Source organism: Diabrotica undecimpunctata, chromosome 6 (genome assembly GCF_040954645.1).
Source record: "Diabrotica undecimpunctata isolate CICGRU chromosome 6, icDiaUnde3, whole genome shotgun sequence".
Lineage (NCBI taxonomy): Eukaryota > Metazoa > Arthropoda > Insecta > Coleoptera > Chrysomelidae > Diabrotica > Diabrotica undecimpunctata.
Window position 1 is genome coordinate 107,555,626 of NC_092808.1, and position 15,388 is coordinate 107,571,013.

The following is a 15,388-nucleotide window of genomic DNA, read 5'->3' on the forward strand; positions in this document are numbered from 1 at the left end:
AGCATCCTGCCAGTCTATTTGCTTTTTATACTTGATCTCTCACTTCTTTGTCCAAGTCTCCATAGCTAGACAGTGTAATTCCCAGGTATTTTATTTCCATTACTTGTTCAATACTGATGCCATCAATTTCTATATTACATGCGGTTGATTCTTTCTGAGATGAGATTATAATATTAAATACTTTTGCACTTATGTTAAATCTGTGGACCAGTCTTTAAAGACTATCTTCATCTTGGGCTATCAATATTGCATCGTCTGCGTAACAGAGTATTTTTATTTCTTTGTTTCTCATTCTGTATTCTCTTTCTTTGTTAACGCTTTTGATAACTTCATCCATGATCAAATTGAAGAGAATGGGTTTCAATGTATCCCCTTGTCTTATTCCGCTGCCTATTTCTATAGGTTCTGTAAGTTGTCCATCTATAGTTTTTATAATATTTAGGGGAGCTTCTCTGTTATACATAAGATGGATTACATCTTTGAGTCTTACTCTGTCAAACGCTTTCTTTAGGTCAATCAGACACAGAAATGCTGGTCTATTATATTCGGATGATTTCTCAGTAATTTGCTTTATAACGAATATTGCATCTGTACAAGATCTTCCACTACGAAAACCCTGTAACCCTGAAAAGATATATTCATAAGCGCTTTTACTCTATAAATAATTTTATGTTTTGATTTTAAACTTCCTCTTATACACCGAAGGTCAAATCACTCACAAACATATTTCAGATATATTTGGAAACACCCTGTATATTATTCTTGATCTAGTTAAATAAACGGTCTATTTTTACATATCGGAGATTGTAATAAATAAAGGAAAAAAATTTTGTTGAATCAGTTTCGTATCTCAAAATATAAAAAATTGCGAAAGTGATTCAAACTTCCAGTCTCAGTTTTAGTTTACTTTTGTAATCACATTAAAAATGAGCGCTCACACATAAAACAAAACTCTTATTATTTTGTTTATTATCAGTTCCCCTAATTCCTGACGAAAATTGCTTTGTTATGCATCAATTAACTTTTTGTATTGCCCATTTCACACACTTCCTGAACACTTGTTGAATATATTACGAATCGCCCTATTTTCTACATTTAATTGCTACATTTAACGTTATGCTGCTTAAGCATAGCACGTTTCCTAGTTTTGTATTTGGTCCGAACATTATGGACAAGCAACAAATTAATTGTTTGTAAGCGGTGGGTAGAGTAAATTAAAGACGTGTATCTACTAAGGTACTAGTACTGTTAGATAAGATTGTACGCTATTACAATTTTTATTAGGTTAAGTATAATGCAGTCGTTACCTAACTTTTACTACAATTGTCTGTAAGACTATGTTTGGTTTTTAACTTATTAAATATATTTTTTTGCTATTATGTTCGTAAAGTTATGCTGATTTACCTTAACTAGAGATACCTTTTGTTAACGCACAAATTAGTCCAGTCGTCAGAGAGTTGACCCCTAAAAATCATACGAACAAGTTGAATTTTGCAGAGAATATTAATTTTCAGACCTCAAAAAAAGATGCCAAAAAGTTTACTACTTTTACTCCTGGGCTTCTCCCTAAAACCCCCCTCGTAGGGGAGTAAAAACGAAAAAAAAAATCGATTTACCAAGAATCTGTACGCTTTAGAAAAAAATATTTCAAATAAAAAATGTAGCTGAGACAATTTTGAATAAAAATGTTTATAATTACAATTTGTGTAGAATCAACCATTCTCTTAGAAACAATGCTTGAAGCGACCGTCGATTTTTAGCTTTACCAGGATATTTAGAAGAAGAAACGTAGTTTAGAATTTGATAATTAATAATAATTGTACCAATATTTAATGTATTACTTTATTAATTGTAATGTTACTGTATATTCTTGTAATGTAATGTAATAAAATTGTACCTGTGTCAGTGACCTACGCTGTTGAGACACGTAAAGCTAACTAAAAAAATAAATAAATAAATAAATAAATAAATGTGGCACACTTTTCGTCATTTTTTACAACTCTCATGAGATCAATAAAATTGATGACTTTCTTTGACCAGTCGTAGCAAAATTTACATTTTTAAAGATCAGTCTTTAAAACCTATGACATGAAATTTCAATTTTGAGATGTTGCGACAAATATTAGGCATTTGAAATATGAAAAACGCAGAATTTAATGTTTTACATTACAAACGATCGAACGTCACGAGAAATGCATTTAGGAAGACAATGTTGAATGTAGTTTATAGCAGAAATTTGGTTCTTTTGAAAAACGTACTAGTGTAATTGAAAAAAAAAAGTTTTAAATGTTTTAGATCGTTTGTTATGTAAAAGTTTAAATTCAGCATTTTTTTAAGCGTATTTCAAATGCCCACATTTGTTGCCAAAACTCAAAACTAAAATTTCATGCTATAGATTTTAAAGGTTAGGCTTTAGCAATCCAAACTTTGTAGTGGCCAGTCAATGAAAGGCATAGATTGTATTGATCTCATGAGAATCATAAAAAATGACAAATATCGGGCCACGTTTATATATTTAACAACTTTATAAAATCTGAGTTTATTTGCGGCAAAATAAAAAATTTGCATACGAAAACCGAACTCTTTATCTTTAAAACGCATCTTAATATTTGGCCATAGGGCACTTGAATCAAAAGATATCGAATTTTTATTGACAAACTGATACAAATTTTATTGAACAATAATTTCGCGCGCGTAACTGACATTCAAAATCATCGATGGCTTCAAGCGTTGTTTCTAAGAGAACGGTTCATTCTACACAAAAAGTGCTAATAAACATTTTTGTTTAGAATTATCTTAGCTACATTTTTTATTTGAAATAATTTTTTTTTGCGTACAAATTCTTGGTAAATCGATTTTTTTGCGTTTTTACCCCCCTTCAAGCGAGTTTTAGGGTGAAGCCCAGGGGTAAAAGTGGTAAACTTTTTTGCATCTTTTTTGAGATCCCAAAAATAATATTTTTGGCAAAATTCAGCTTGTTCGTATGATTTTTAGGGGTTCTGCGCTGAAGTCAACTTTCATAGCAATTCCATAGAAGCACGACGCCAGTCGCTAACAAGATCATTGCATAATTAGCTTCATGAGCCACGCACTCAAAACGTACCTAAAAGTGATTCATAAGCTAATCTATAACAAATGTGAAGAGATACCCACTCAGTTAATTTCAAAAAGGGTTTGGGAACACGAGAGGCACTTTTTGGCGTACAGTTATTGGTGCAGAAATGCTATGACCGGAAAAGGTCTATGCTTTTTAAAACAGTTATGCTTTATCGACTACCAAAAAGCTTTTGAAAATGTAAGACATAATGTGTTAATTCAGACGTTAAGAAAGATTGGTCTTAATGGAAAATGACGATGATCCAACACTTGTACTCGAATCAAAAGACCGTTTAAGGATCCTAAACTACACTTGAGTGCAAAACAATCGACTCAAAAGCGATATTTGAGATTACACCTTCTGTTTTAATGTAAGAAGTATGAAAATAACAAAATGTAATGTGCAAACAGTAACTTTATTATTGAACTTACAAAAACCGCTATTTAATTATTTGGACGACGCAATATAAAAACAATATGCTATACGAACAGAGTTTCTCAAATATTCATCATTGGAACTATCCCAAGAAAGACGTAATGAACAGAGAAATCATCAATTACGAAATGAATTTTTTTATTTTTCAATATCTGATATTACCACCCCTATTCCTAATTACACTTTCCAGTCGATTCCGCATAAATCGGATGACTTTTCTAATAAATTCTTGAGGCATTGCTTCTCATTCATCATTAAGCGCAGCCCTCAATTCCATTATGCTCCTTGGTGCATGATTTCTGTTTCGGACCCTTCGTTTAAACTCATCCCAAACATACTCTATTGGATTTATGTCCGGGCTCAACGCAGACCAATTTATTGTAGGTATACCGATCTCAGTCAGATAGGTGGTGGTGACTCGTGCGGTATGACATCGTGTATTATCATGCAATAAAATAAAGACATCACCAATAAATCCCACGTATGGAACCACATTTCCTCCAAAATATCTCTGATGTAACGATCCGCCGTTAAACCTCCACCACGTCCTCCACCAGGCACGAAAACCAACTCGGTTTTCCCATCCATGGAAATGCCTGTCCAAAATATACAAGAACCGCCTCCATATGACACAATTTCTCGTATACAACATTAAGTAAATCGTTCTCCTGGCCTTCTATATACTCGACGCCTCTTTTCGTTGCCATATAGGCAGATCCTACTTTCGTCGGAGAATAATACCTGACTCCATTGATAGTCGTCCCAATCCAGATGTTTGCGAGCAAAATCTAGTCGCCTTTACTTCTGGGCTGCAGTTAGCTTGGGACTCGTAGCTGCCCTTTTTGGTGTCAGGTTGGCTGCTTTAAGTCTCCTTCTGACTGTCCAAACGCTAGCAACCACACCTCGGACCTCTCTAAGCTCTTCTTTGAGATTAGCACCAGTCAAATGTTGATTTCTCAGAGATTTAGATACAAGAAATCGATCATCTCTCTCCTTTGTTGTTCGTTGACGGCCTCCTCCTTGTCGGCGGACATATTCACCAGTATCTTAGTACCGACGATATACTCGGGACACAGCAGATTGGTTTAAATTTAGTCGATTTGCCACGGCCCTTTGGCTCAGGTCTTCTCTCAATAATGCTACTGCTTGAGCTGCTTTGACAGATGTGGTATCCATTCGTTATGCAGTTGCGAACTTAATTGACTCATATTTTAGTGCATCGCTATGGAAATTGATGCCTACGATGTTAACCGAACGCTTTAAGTCGGTGACCAAAGTCGGAGTCAAATTCTGACCCCCTCTCTACGTGTTGCATTATTTATTTGTAATACGTTACTCGATTTACCAAAAACCAAAACTTTTTTCAAACTCAATAATAAGGATAATAATGTACAATAAATATTATTAAATTTACACCTTTAAGATTGAAACAGGAGCTGTACTTTCGCAAAATAATTTTGAGTCGATTTTTTTTTTCACTCAAGTGTATATACAAAACAAGTGGATATATGTAAGGGCGTGGTACAGGGCTGTATCCCATCCCCTCTGCTGTTTAACATTTATGTAGAAAAGATTTTGCAACTTGCACAGCAGAATGAAAAAGTTTCAAAATTAATGGAATTCCCATAAATAATTTGCGATATGCTAATAAGACAGCTATTTAGCAGACAGCATAGAATAATTATGATAATCAGCAGACAATCGCATGTGTAAGCACATTTTAAAATAAACAACCAACTTATAAATAAAGTTGAGAAATTTAACTATCTTAGAGCTACCTTAAACAGTTAGTGGGACTGCGACGAAGAAGTGAAGATACGAGTAGCAATAGCTAGAATTGTACCAGATTCAATAACTACCTTTGTAAGGACGAAACTATTTTGCAAATAAAGAGGTCTTAAAAAGAGCTAATATCCAAATAGAGCCTCTAAACAACATTAAACAGCGAAAACTTCCATAACTAGACCATATTTTAAGAGGCAACATTTACAGAGAATAGATATTTCAGTTTCAACTTATTGTAATTTAGTAAATGATAATCCCATATGATAATAACAACAAACAAAATTAAAAATTATATTAATCACCAAGTAATTCATTACATGCAAATTAGAAATAAGTGGCTAAATAATTCAACAAGAGGAAAACTTTAAAGTTCATTGGAATATTGATGTTATTAGTCTAGGCGCCAGGAGGGGTATGCACTTTTATGTCCCCTCGGTACCTTCACGTTTTTTGGGTGCGTAGATTCGATTTTTTGAGGGTACCAGGCTAAAAACCCGTCAGATAATTTGTTATTAACAATTTAATTGTTTAAATGATTGTATATCCTAAATCACTAGGGATATTTAATTTTTCTACAATGAAAATTGTTCCTGTTGAAAAAATGAACAAAATGGCGTTTAGTAAACTTCGATCCGATTGCTAGAACTGGAGTTATAACAAATTTCGTGAAAAACAATTGCAAAATAGGCATTCGATGGTCCTTTTCCAAGTATAACTCAGCTATTTTACGTGCGATTAACTTTCAAAACCACTCATTTTAAAGGTAATTCATTATTAATATTTTTATTTATTACTATTATTTATTTTTTATTAATAAAAAAGTTATAACTAGTAAACATTAAAAATTTCACTAAAAAGTTACGATTTAATTTATTTATAAAATACTTAAACAAAATTAAGTTATATACTTTGAAAATCTGGTTGATGGAAGTTATAGCACAACTCAAAACTAATAGTTTAAGGTTTGGTAAATGTTTCTACACTCATTAGCACGAAAAACGGGCACCCTTATAATTTCTGATAAAATTGTCGTAATTTTTTTTTCGGTTCTTTTTACAAATTTGGCAAACAATTAGTCAGGTTAGTAGAAATCCCTAATGGTATTTTTTAACGAGAAATGTCTTTTAAATTGAAATGTTCCAAATATTTTTAGAAAATCTTAATTATATTGAATTTATCATCTTACCCATACTTCAGTGTTACAAGGAAGCAGTGCACTTTCAATTGTTTTTGTTATTTGTTTATTTCTGTTTATTGATGTCAAAAATGTTTATTATCATTGTTTGTTTATTATTATTGGCAAGAATTGACCATTCCAAGATATCTTTGAGTGCAGAAAGTATTGCATCTATTGTTGCTCTTATTCAGGACGCAAGAAGTCAAAATTACGTATGTAGCTAACAAATACGGAGTTTCACGCAGTACAGTGCAACGTTTATTTGCTTATTTGATGGAGAGATAAGTTTACATTAAACGTCCTGGAACAGCTCCCTAGCGAAGAACTAATCATCGGGACGACCGTTCCGGACGAAATCATTCAAGTGATATAGAGCTTAGAAACAGTCTTCATCATGTCAGAAACATGAATATTAGTGAACAAACCGTTAGAAAATGGTTAAATGAGGCTAATCTAAATGATCGAAGACCCACTTCTTCTTCTCTTCTTCTTCTTAGCCTTCTGTCGTCCATGTTTGGACATAGGCCTCTCCCAACTCCTTCCATCGGTCTCTACCCTGAGCAACATATTTCCAATTTCTTCCGGCTATTCTTTTAATATCATCAACCTATCTCATCTGTGGTCTTCCTCTTGGTCGTTTACTTTCGTAAGGTCTCCAATGTTGTAATGTAGTATTCCAACGTTGGTTTTTTTGTCTAGCAGTGTAGCCCGCGAAGTTCCATTTAATTTTGGCAATTTTTGTTGCTATGTCCTCGACTTTTTTTTTGGATCGAAGACCCACTACAGTACCCAAACTTTCCAGGGAACATCGTGTAGTCAGATTACATTTCTCTAAGGAGCATTACGATTGAAATGCAGACGACTGGAGAAATGTGTGAGAAATGTTTACAGATGAGTCCAGATTTTGTCTACTTTCGTCGGATGGTTACGGAAGAGTATGGAGAAAATATGATGAACGATATGCCAACTGGACTTTAAGCCCGAGAGTAAGTTTTTAAAGGGGTTCAGTCATGGTGTGGGCTGGTATATATCTTCGGAGGCGCGTACAGAATTGTACGTTGTTCCTAGGGGGGATCTCTGACCGCTGATAGGTACATAAATGAGATACTGCAACATTATGTTGTCCCATGTGTACCATTTATTTGAGAAAACTTCACACTGATGCATGACAATGCACGGCCTAATGCCGCCCGCATTGTCAGAGAATACTTAAAAATAAGGTTGATATTACTCAGATGTCATGGCCAGTGCACAATTCCGATTTAAATCCCATGGAGTATGTTTGGGACAGGCTTGGTAGAAGTAGTCGAGGCCGGATACCTGTTGCTCTCACCTTATATTAATTCAAAGTGGCCCTTTTAGAGAAATGAGAAGTAATTCCACATAATGAAGTTTTAAATTTAATTAACAGTATGCCCAGAAAAACCGCTGCCAGAATACCGAATGCCAGTATACAGGCTCGTGGAGGTAACATAAGGTATAAATTAAATCGAGAAATAATTTGTATAGGTTTCGACAAATAAAAGTGTTTCGTTTGCATTTGCTACCTAAAACATACCTTAAAACCCTCAACCAATCGTTGAAAAAAGTAACAATAAAAAATAAAGTGTATTTCGATAACTTTATAAAACATTCAAGGTTTGCCCGTTTTTCGTGCCGGTGAGTGTATGTTAATTTTTGACCAAGATATAGAACTTTTAATAAAGCGCTCTGAGGCGGACGGTAAGGTTGCAGCAAATGCGGATGCGCATAAATCAATTTTCAATACCCCGACAAAAAATTAACATAAAAACATTTACTAAAGCTGAAAATGTTCGTCTTGAATTGTTCTATAACGTTCATTAATCAAACCGCCAACGTCTATGACCCAATTTTGTTTAAACCTCGTATAAAAAAATTAAAAAAATAAATCATGACTTTTTGACGAAAATTTAAACTATAAACCGTTATAATTGTTTTATTTATAATAATAAAGTAATATGTATCTCTGAATGTACATGGATCTTACGTTTGTATTGGTTTTTACTCGCTGCGAGCTGACCATGCGCTTAAAGTTAGAGCCCGTTATTAAAAGTTCCATATCTTATTCAAAAATGAACATATAAATATTCACTTAAACTTAAAACGAATGGTTTGGGGTTGTTTTATAACTTCAATTAGCCAGATTTTCAAAGGTTATAGCTTAATTTTGTTTAAATCTCTTATAAACAAATTATTTCGCATATTTTAGTGAAATTTTTAATGTTTAATTGTTAGAACTTTTTTACTAACAAAGTAAAGTAATTTTGTAAACTTTTTTTAAAGCTAAAGTAATTACCTTTAAAATAAGTGTGTTTTGAAAGTTAACCGCACGTAAAAAAGTTTTTTTTTATTGTTTTTCACGAAATTTGTTATAACTCCAGTTCTAACAATCAGATTAGAGAGTACCAAACACCATTTTGTTCATTTTTTCAAAAGGAACAATTTTCATTTTAGTAAAATTAAATATAATTTATATAATTTATATATAAGTATTATAATTTATATAATAATAACAAATTATTTGACGGATTTTTAATCTGACACCATTGAAAGATCCAATCTAGGCACCAAAAAACAAAAAAAATCTAAAGAAGACATAAAAGTGCATACTCAACCAAGCACCTAGAGATATGTAGATACAAAAGCGAGAATTGTCCAACAAATAAGAAAAATTAAGAAAATAGCGATATTTTTTAAATATACAATCTGAAGTAATCAAAATCTACGGAAATGTAAAAGGGTTAGGATTTAGAAGGCAGCATTGGGAACTGTTATACTTAGACTTATACTTAAACCACAGAAACAATGCGAAATGAATCCAGATATGCTCTCCTTCAAGCCATCCTGCAAGGAAAAATATTTGGAAAACGAGGTCCAGGAAGAAAAAGAACATCTTGGTTAATGAACCTCAGAATCTGGTTCAATAAAACAGCTGTGCAGCTTTTCCGCGCTGCTGCAGATAAGATAAAGATTGCTATTATGGACGCCAACATTCGTAACGGATAGGCACATCAAGAAGAAGAAGACAAAAACAATACTAGACACCAAGAAACAATATGAATACAAACATGTCAAATGAAACTAATTAGAGATTTTATAAAAAAAACTGAATAATACAGAGAAAAAGAAGCGGAGCAGCCACATAAGTAGAATGAGAGAGCATATAAAGTAGCACGAGATAAACCACCACACGGTCAAAGAAGTACAGAAAGGCCGATAAAAAGATAGACTAATAACCTGAATAGGTTGGAAGAAGAAGTAGAATAAAACAGTTACACTATAGCTAAATTAAAATAGAAAAGAAAAATAATGCTTCTAGCAACGCGGTAGTTACATTTGCCAACGGAACTACCATCTTAATGAAATATACCTTTATTTCTTTTCACCATTTTTATAACTAACATATTTTATTATAGTATAATACCTATACCGCATACAACAGCTTTGCAAGTTTACAATAATTGATGGCAACAATATAGACTAGATGTACTAGAACTGAATTGGAAGAAAACAAAGATACTTAATGATAATTTAAAAAATTAAAGAAATATGAATAACATATTTCACTATTACACTATTGCAAAAGGAATATAAACTTATATAGAAGTATTTAGGAAAATTAAAGCTAAAATAAATAAATTAAATCTAGAACTTTGAGCTTTATAATGTTTATATGGTGTTTCATTGCAAGTTATAAATTTTGAATATTACTGTTTAATTGAATTTGGGAGTTGTTAAAATGCAGAAAACATAATGTATCTAAAGCCAAAAAAGCTATTAGACTTAGAGAAGTGTAAAACCTAAACCCTAAAAATTATGACTATGTGATAAAAGAGCAATTAGGATTAAAAGAAGAAATCAAAATAAACGCAAAATATCCTGGTAAAATTACGGTCGAAAGTGTTTTAGAAATATACATCTAAGACCTTTAGGGAAAGAATTATTTGCAATAATTTTAGCGATAATAACGATTTTTGCATATAATGTGCACAGTTATATAATTTTAAATACCTATACAAATTTAAAAATATTTTTGTGTAAAAGTTTTGGGTTTTATTTTCCGATAAGCAAACAATTTCCGTCTTCCTTTTTGTAATAACTTCGGCTCACTAACACGAACAGAAAATTATTATTATTAAATTAAAACGTACCTGCAATTGCAAAGGACAATCTTCGATGCATCTCGTCTCCACTTCAGCATCCGAATAATCAAAACAATTAGTTCTCACAAATACGCAACAAACAACTAACACTACAAAGTACCTCATCTTTTCAAAATTATATCCGCATATTCGCAGTCTGTTTTTGCCACAAAACTGAATTGTCTACATAATGTTTTCGTTGGTGCGCTTGTCAAAATTTAAAAAGATGACACGCGCCCTCACTATTTAGCATGCTTCAATATGTGGAGGAATTAGAGTGACTGACTATCCGGACAGACGCAACTCCTAACTCCGTTCGAGTGAGCTTACGAGGGTACCCCACTCTGCAGTTAAATGCCCGGCAACGGCAAGTGCTTCATTGAAAAAAAAGAAAAAATAATTAACATTGTCAAACAATGCTTAACCACTTCCGCTGGGCGTTCGTTTTTTAGAATCGGTAGCAAGAGTTGCGGACAAGTGCAGGTAGGTATTTTCGAAACCCTAACAAATTAGAAAAAAATATTTGTATCTCAAATAGAGTAAAAAATTTTGGATAGCAATTGTCTAATATAATAAAATTTAATTAGATACTCTTCACCTACTGAAATGCATGGTTTTTTAAAGTTCCTGGACGTATGGTTTTCGATTTTGTACGATGAGTTAAGTTTATTATTGCGGAATTTTCATTTAATGACTGATAAAATATTGAAATTGTATTTTTGTGTTCTTCATTGTTTTATAAATGTTCGCTATTTTAGTAGAATTAATTTTTTTAAATAAACATGTCATAAAAATAATTATGAACATACCTATTGAAATGATTTTTTGCCCTATATTAGATTTGTCGAAGAGTGTGGCTGACAGGTAAATGAAATGAAAATTGGCAAAAATCATTACACCCCATACATAAAAAGGGAGCGAAGATTTATGTACCAATTATCGCACGATTGCTCTCATTACCACTGGAGCAAGATACTTTATACATAATTCTACATAGGATATATCTCTTTTTACTTCCTGAAATTGCAGAGGAACAAGCAAGTTTCGTCCCCAGACGCGGCACTGGGGAACAAATTTTAAACGTACGACAGACTGTAGAAAAATCCAGAGAATTCAACATCGCAACATATCTGTACTTTGTTGATTATAGTGAAGCCTTTGACATAGTCAACTGAAGCAAAATAGGGCAGCTTTTGTCTGAAATGAGAGTCCCACATCATCTGATACTACTAATTAAAAGCTCATACAGTAACTATTGTGCCACAGTGAAAGTAAATGTAAAAATAACTGAGGTTTCAATGTCACTAAGGGCGTGAGACAAGTCTTTAAACCAAGCCCAATTTTATCCACATATATGGTGAATAGATTATGCTAAAAGCAGATGATACAAACATCCTCACTAGCTTCGATGTTGAACTAGCTAGCTCACTTGCTACAACAAATTAAAGAAATAAGCTTAACGATGGGCCTTAAAATAAACAGATACAAAGCATGGATAATGATAATTGACAAAGCTGACAACAATCAAATTATCTAAGGGTAACAATATGGCTGTTGTAGATAAATATTTGTGTATCTTTTCTCCTTAATAACTAAAAAGGGTGATGTTCTGAAAAAATAAGCGCCGCTCAATAATTCCAAATAAAAAATTTGAAAATGCCATGAAATGGCTATCGACACAAAATTGAGCTTGGTAAGAAGTCTAGTTTTCCAGTTTTCACTTATACATCGTGTTTTGTATAAAACTTAAGAGGTCGCTGGTTAAATGATAATAGATAAATAATTATAAAGATAAAAATGTAATATTTTGTTTGTGAATAAATTAGCGACAAATAGCAAACACAACTGTAAATAAAGAAATTAACTGGTCTTACTCATTATTGATGTTTGTACAAAGAATATAGACTTACCCTTTGAAATATTGCAGTCGTAGCCAAGGAAATCTCGTTGGTACCGCGTCGGGGCGCCCGCCGACGCTCGATGGCGAAAACCTATCACACTAGGACCGTTTAGTTCGCTGTCTTGAGATGAAGTGTCTTGAGATTGCAGGTCAGAAAAGAATCTTTTGGCCGTTGGGTAGAAGAGGGTACATCAATAAATCACCCTATTGTATTGTAATTGAGACCGTAATACGAAACCGTAGACTTGTGTGCATATTTGTGACACAGAATACAAAGGAAGTCAAATTCTCCGTACTTAATACATGAGACAACCAGTTTAGCAATTTTACGAAATAACAGGAAACAATATATTTTACCAAAGTCGTTAGAATACATAGCATTATATTAGATCACATTACAGTACCGTAACAGAAAAATATTAAATAATGTAAAAATAAGAAAGAAATAGTAAGTACATACTTTCCCAAACACATCGGAATACTGGACCCTTATGGAGAAAAACAAAAAGATTATCCACTGATCCTGTCATCAAGTGCCCTAGTCTATCGACCAATAGCACGCACTTGATGAGCATTGCCGCGCCCACCTTGGCTTGGAAATTGTGTATAAATATTTGCACAATTTTCAAGTCGGCATCACATACCAGAGAGAAAACACTACAAAAAATAACCATAAGAACGCACAAAGAAGATAGTTCGTAGCTCAAAACACTCGTGGACAATAGCAAAGTACAGCGTGGGTCCAGTTGCCTTAAGTGAACACGCTATATTGTCATATTTTCACATATTTGCATATATTTTTCAATGTTATAATATAGATATTGTATTAATTATGACTTTTTGTTTCAGACTACCTATAAAAAAATATATAAAAAAAAACGGCCTCGGACACCAAAAAAATAAAAAAACACTAACAAAAACCGACGCAAGCCAACAAAAAAAACTAACAAAAACCTGAGCACGTAGGGCCCAAACACTTGAGCACCAAGTCGCCGAACTGAGCCTAGCTCAGAGCGGAGACCCAAGTAAGCAATTTTTAGTTCACGGATAAGCCACATTAAGATAACAGGATCATAGCGACAGTGCACTGTCCTGAGTTTGATTTCGGTTAGGAAACCACGTTGGAGTTCTATTACCCAGGACTCCCACATGAAGAGCATTTGGCTGATAGTTGTGCCCTATCGCGCATCAGAGTGCTATAGGGGGGAAAGTGATGGTCTGGAGCATTGGAGCGCGGTGGAGTGATTCCTGTTTTACTCGAGTTAATACACCTCGCTCCAATGAATCGTTACACTCGAACATAATTCTTAGGAGTGAACATGTCTCACAGGCTGGGTTTAATTAAATTGCTTGCTTGCGTCGGCATTGAGTCGGCATCAGTACACTCTAGGGGTCGCTGGTCGGGGCTCTGCCCCATCTTCTCCTACACCTAGACTCTGTAGTTAGTTTTGCTACAACTAAACTGTGTTTTATTTCTACAATAAGTTTACGTTAGTTTTCATTCAAGAGATTTATGTCAAGTCTTTATCAAGACTTGGGAATATTTCGACACACGTCCAGCTCTACATTGGATAAGTGCTTAGGGGTACTTCGTACACTACACACGAAGCCCCTAAGCAGAGCGTATAGCGGAGTAGACAATTTAAGAGGTCTACTCCTGCTATGACGACAATTCAAAAATTAGTGTCATCATAATGGACTTATTATAATGTCATCATAACTCTTGATGCGAAACTTCGCTGGAAAGCTCACGTGAAGAAGAAAAGAGAAGAACTAGGCATCCGCTACAAGAAAATGTATTGGTTAATGGGAAGACATTCCTCTCTATCCATAAATAATAAACTTCTAATCTATAAACAAATACTGAGACCAGTATGGACCTATGGCTGCCAACTCTGGGGCTGTGAAAAGCCTAGTAACATCAAAGTAATCCAGATATTCCAGAATAAAGTGCTGAGGAACATCGTAGATGCGCCTTGGTACGTTAGGAACAACGACCTTCATCGGGACCTCAAGATGGAAGACGTCAATCAGATAATCAAGAAATTTGCAGGGAGCCATGAACAACGACTCCATCATCATGTAAACGTCGAGGCTATCCAGCTCCTCGACCATACGAAACTAGAGAGAGGGCTCAAAAGAACAAAGCCTTTTGAACTGGTATAATGAGTGAGTGAAAAGCAGAGTAAAGTGTTGTGCGAGTATGCATGCTAAATTTAATGCTAGTTATTAGAAATAATAGGAAAGATACTAGTGAGTAGACACCTAATTTTAAGATTTCATTAGTAATTTAAGTTAGAAACAAATTGATAATTGGTCTTACTGACCAGATTTTAATGTAAGTACACTTCTGTGTCTTAAGTAAAAAAAAAATCATAATGGACTCTAAAGGACATATATAGTTATACAGCGCATGTCTATCATTAATTCAGATATACTTGTCAGTTTACGTCAACTTTGACTTATCAAGTTTTAGTAACCAAAATTATTATTAAATGATTTTCACGGATGAACAGAAGCGATCTATGCTCGAAATGTGTTTTAGAAATGACCAAAGAATTAATGAAGAATGGGTTTACTCCAACCCAGATTCTTTTGAAGAATTTCCCAATGTATCTGTTTGTTATGATGTCTTTTGCAGAACTATTCATCGCGTTGTTGATGATTATGGAGAAACGAAAAGCGTTACTTAAGAGCAGGCAGACCTAACGTGCGTACTGAAGAAAACATCGAACTGGTCAGAACAGTTATTTTAAATTAACCACATACATCAATTCGGCATCTACATTAAAAGGTATATCTTTCATATGGAACTTGCCAGCGTATTCTTA

General features: G+C 33.8%; 1 protein-coding gene across 3 annotated transcripts in view; it reads right to left on the minus strand.

Annotated features, from left to right (window-relative positions):
• Positions 1-10,990, minus strand: part of sev (receptor protein-tyrosine kinase sevenless) — a 231,028-nt gene extending 220,038 nt beyond the window's left edge. For all 3 annotated transcript variants that reach the window (XM_072535084.1, XM_072535083.1, XM_072535082.1), the window contains exon 1: positions 10,667-10,990. In XM_072535084.1, coding sequence (XP_072391185.1) covers positions 10,667-10,783 — 117 coding nt within the window. In that variant the 5' untranslated portion in view covers positions 10,784-10,990. The remainder of the gene's footprint in view (positions 1-10,666) is intronic.
• Between the last annotated feature and the right edge of the window lie 4,398 nt (positions 10,991-15,388).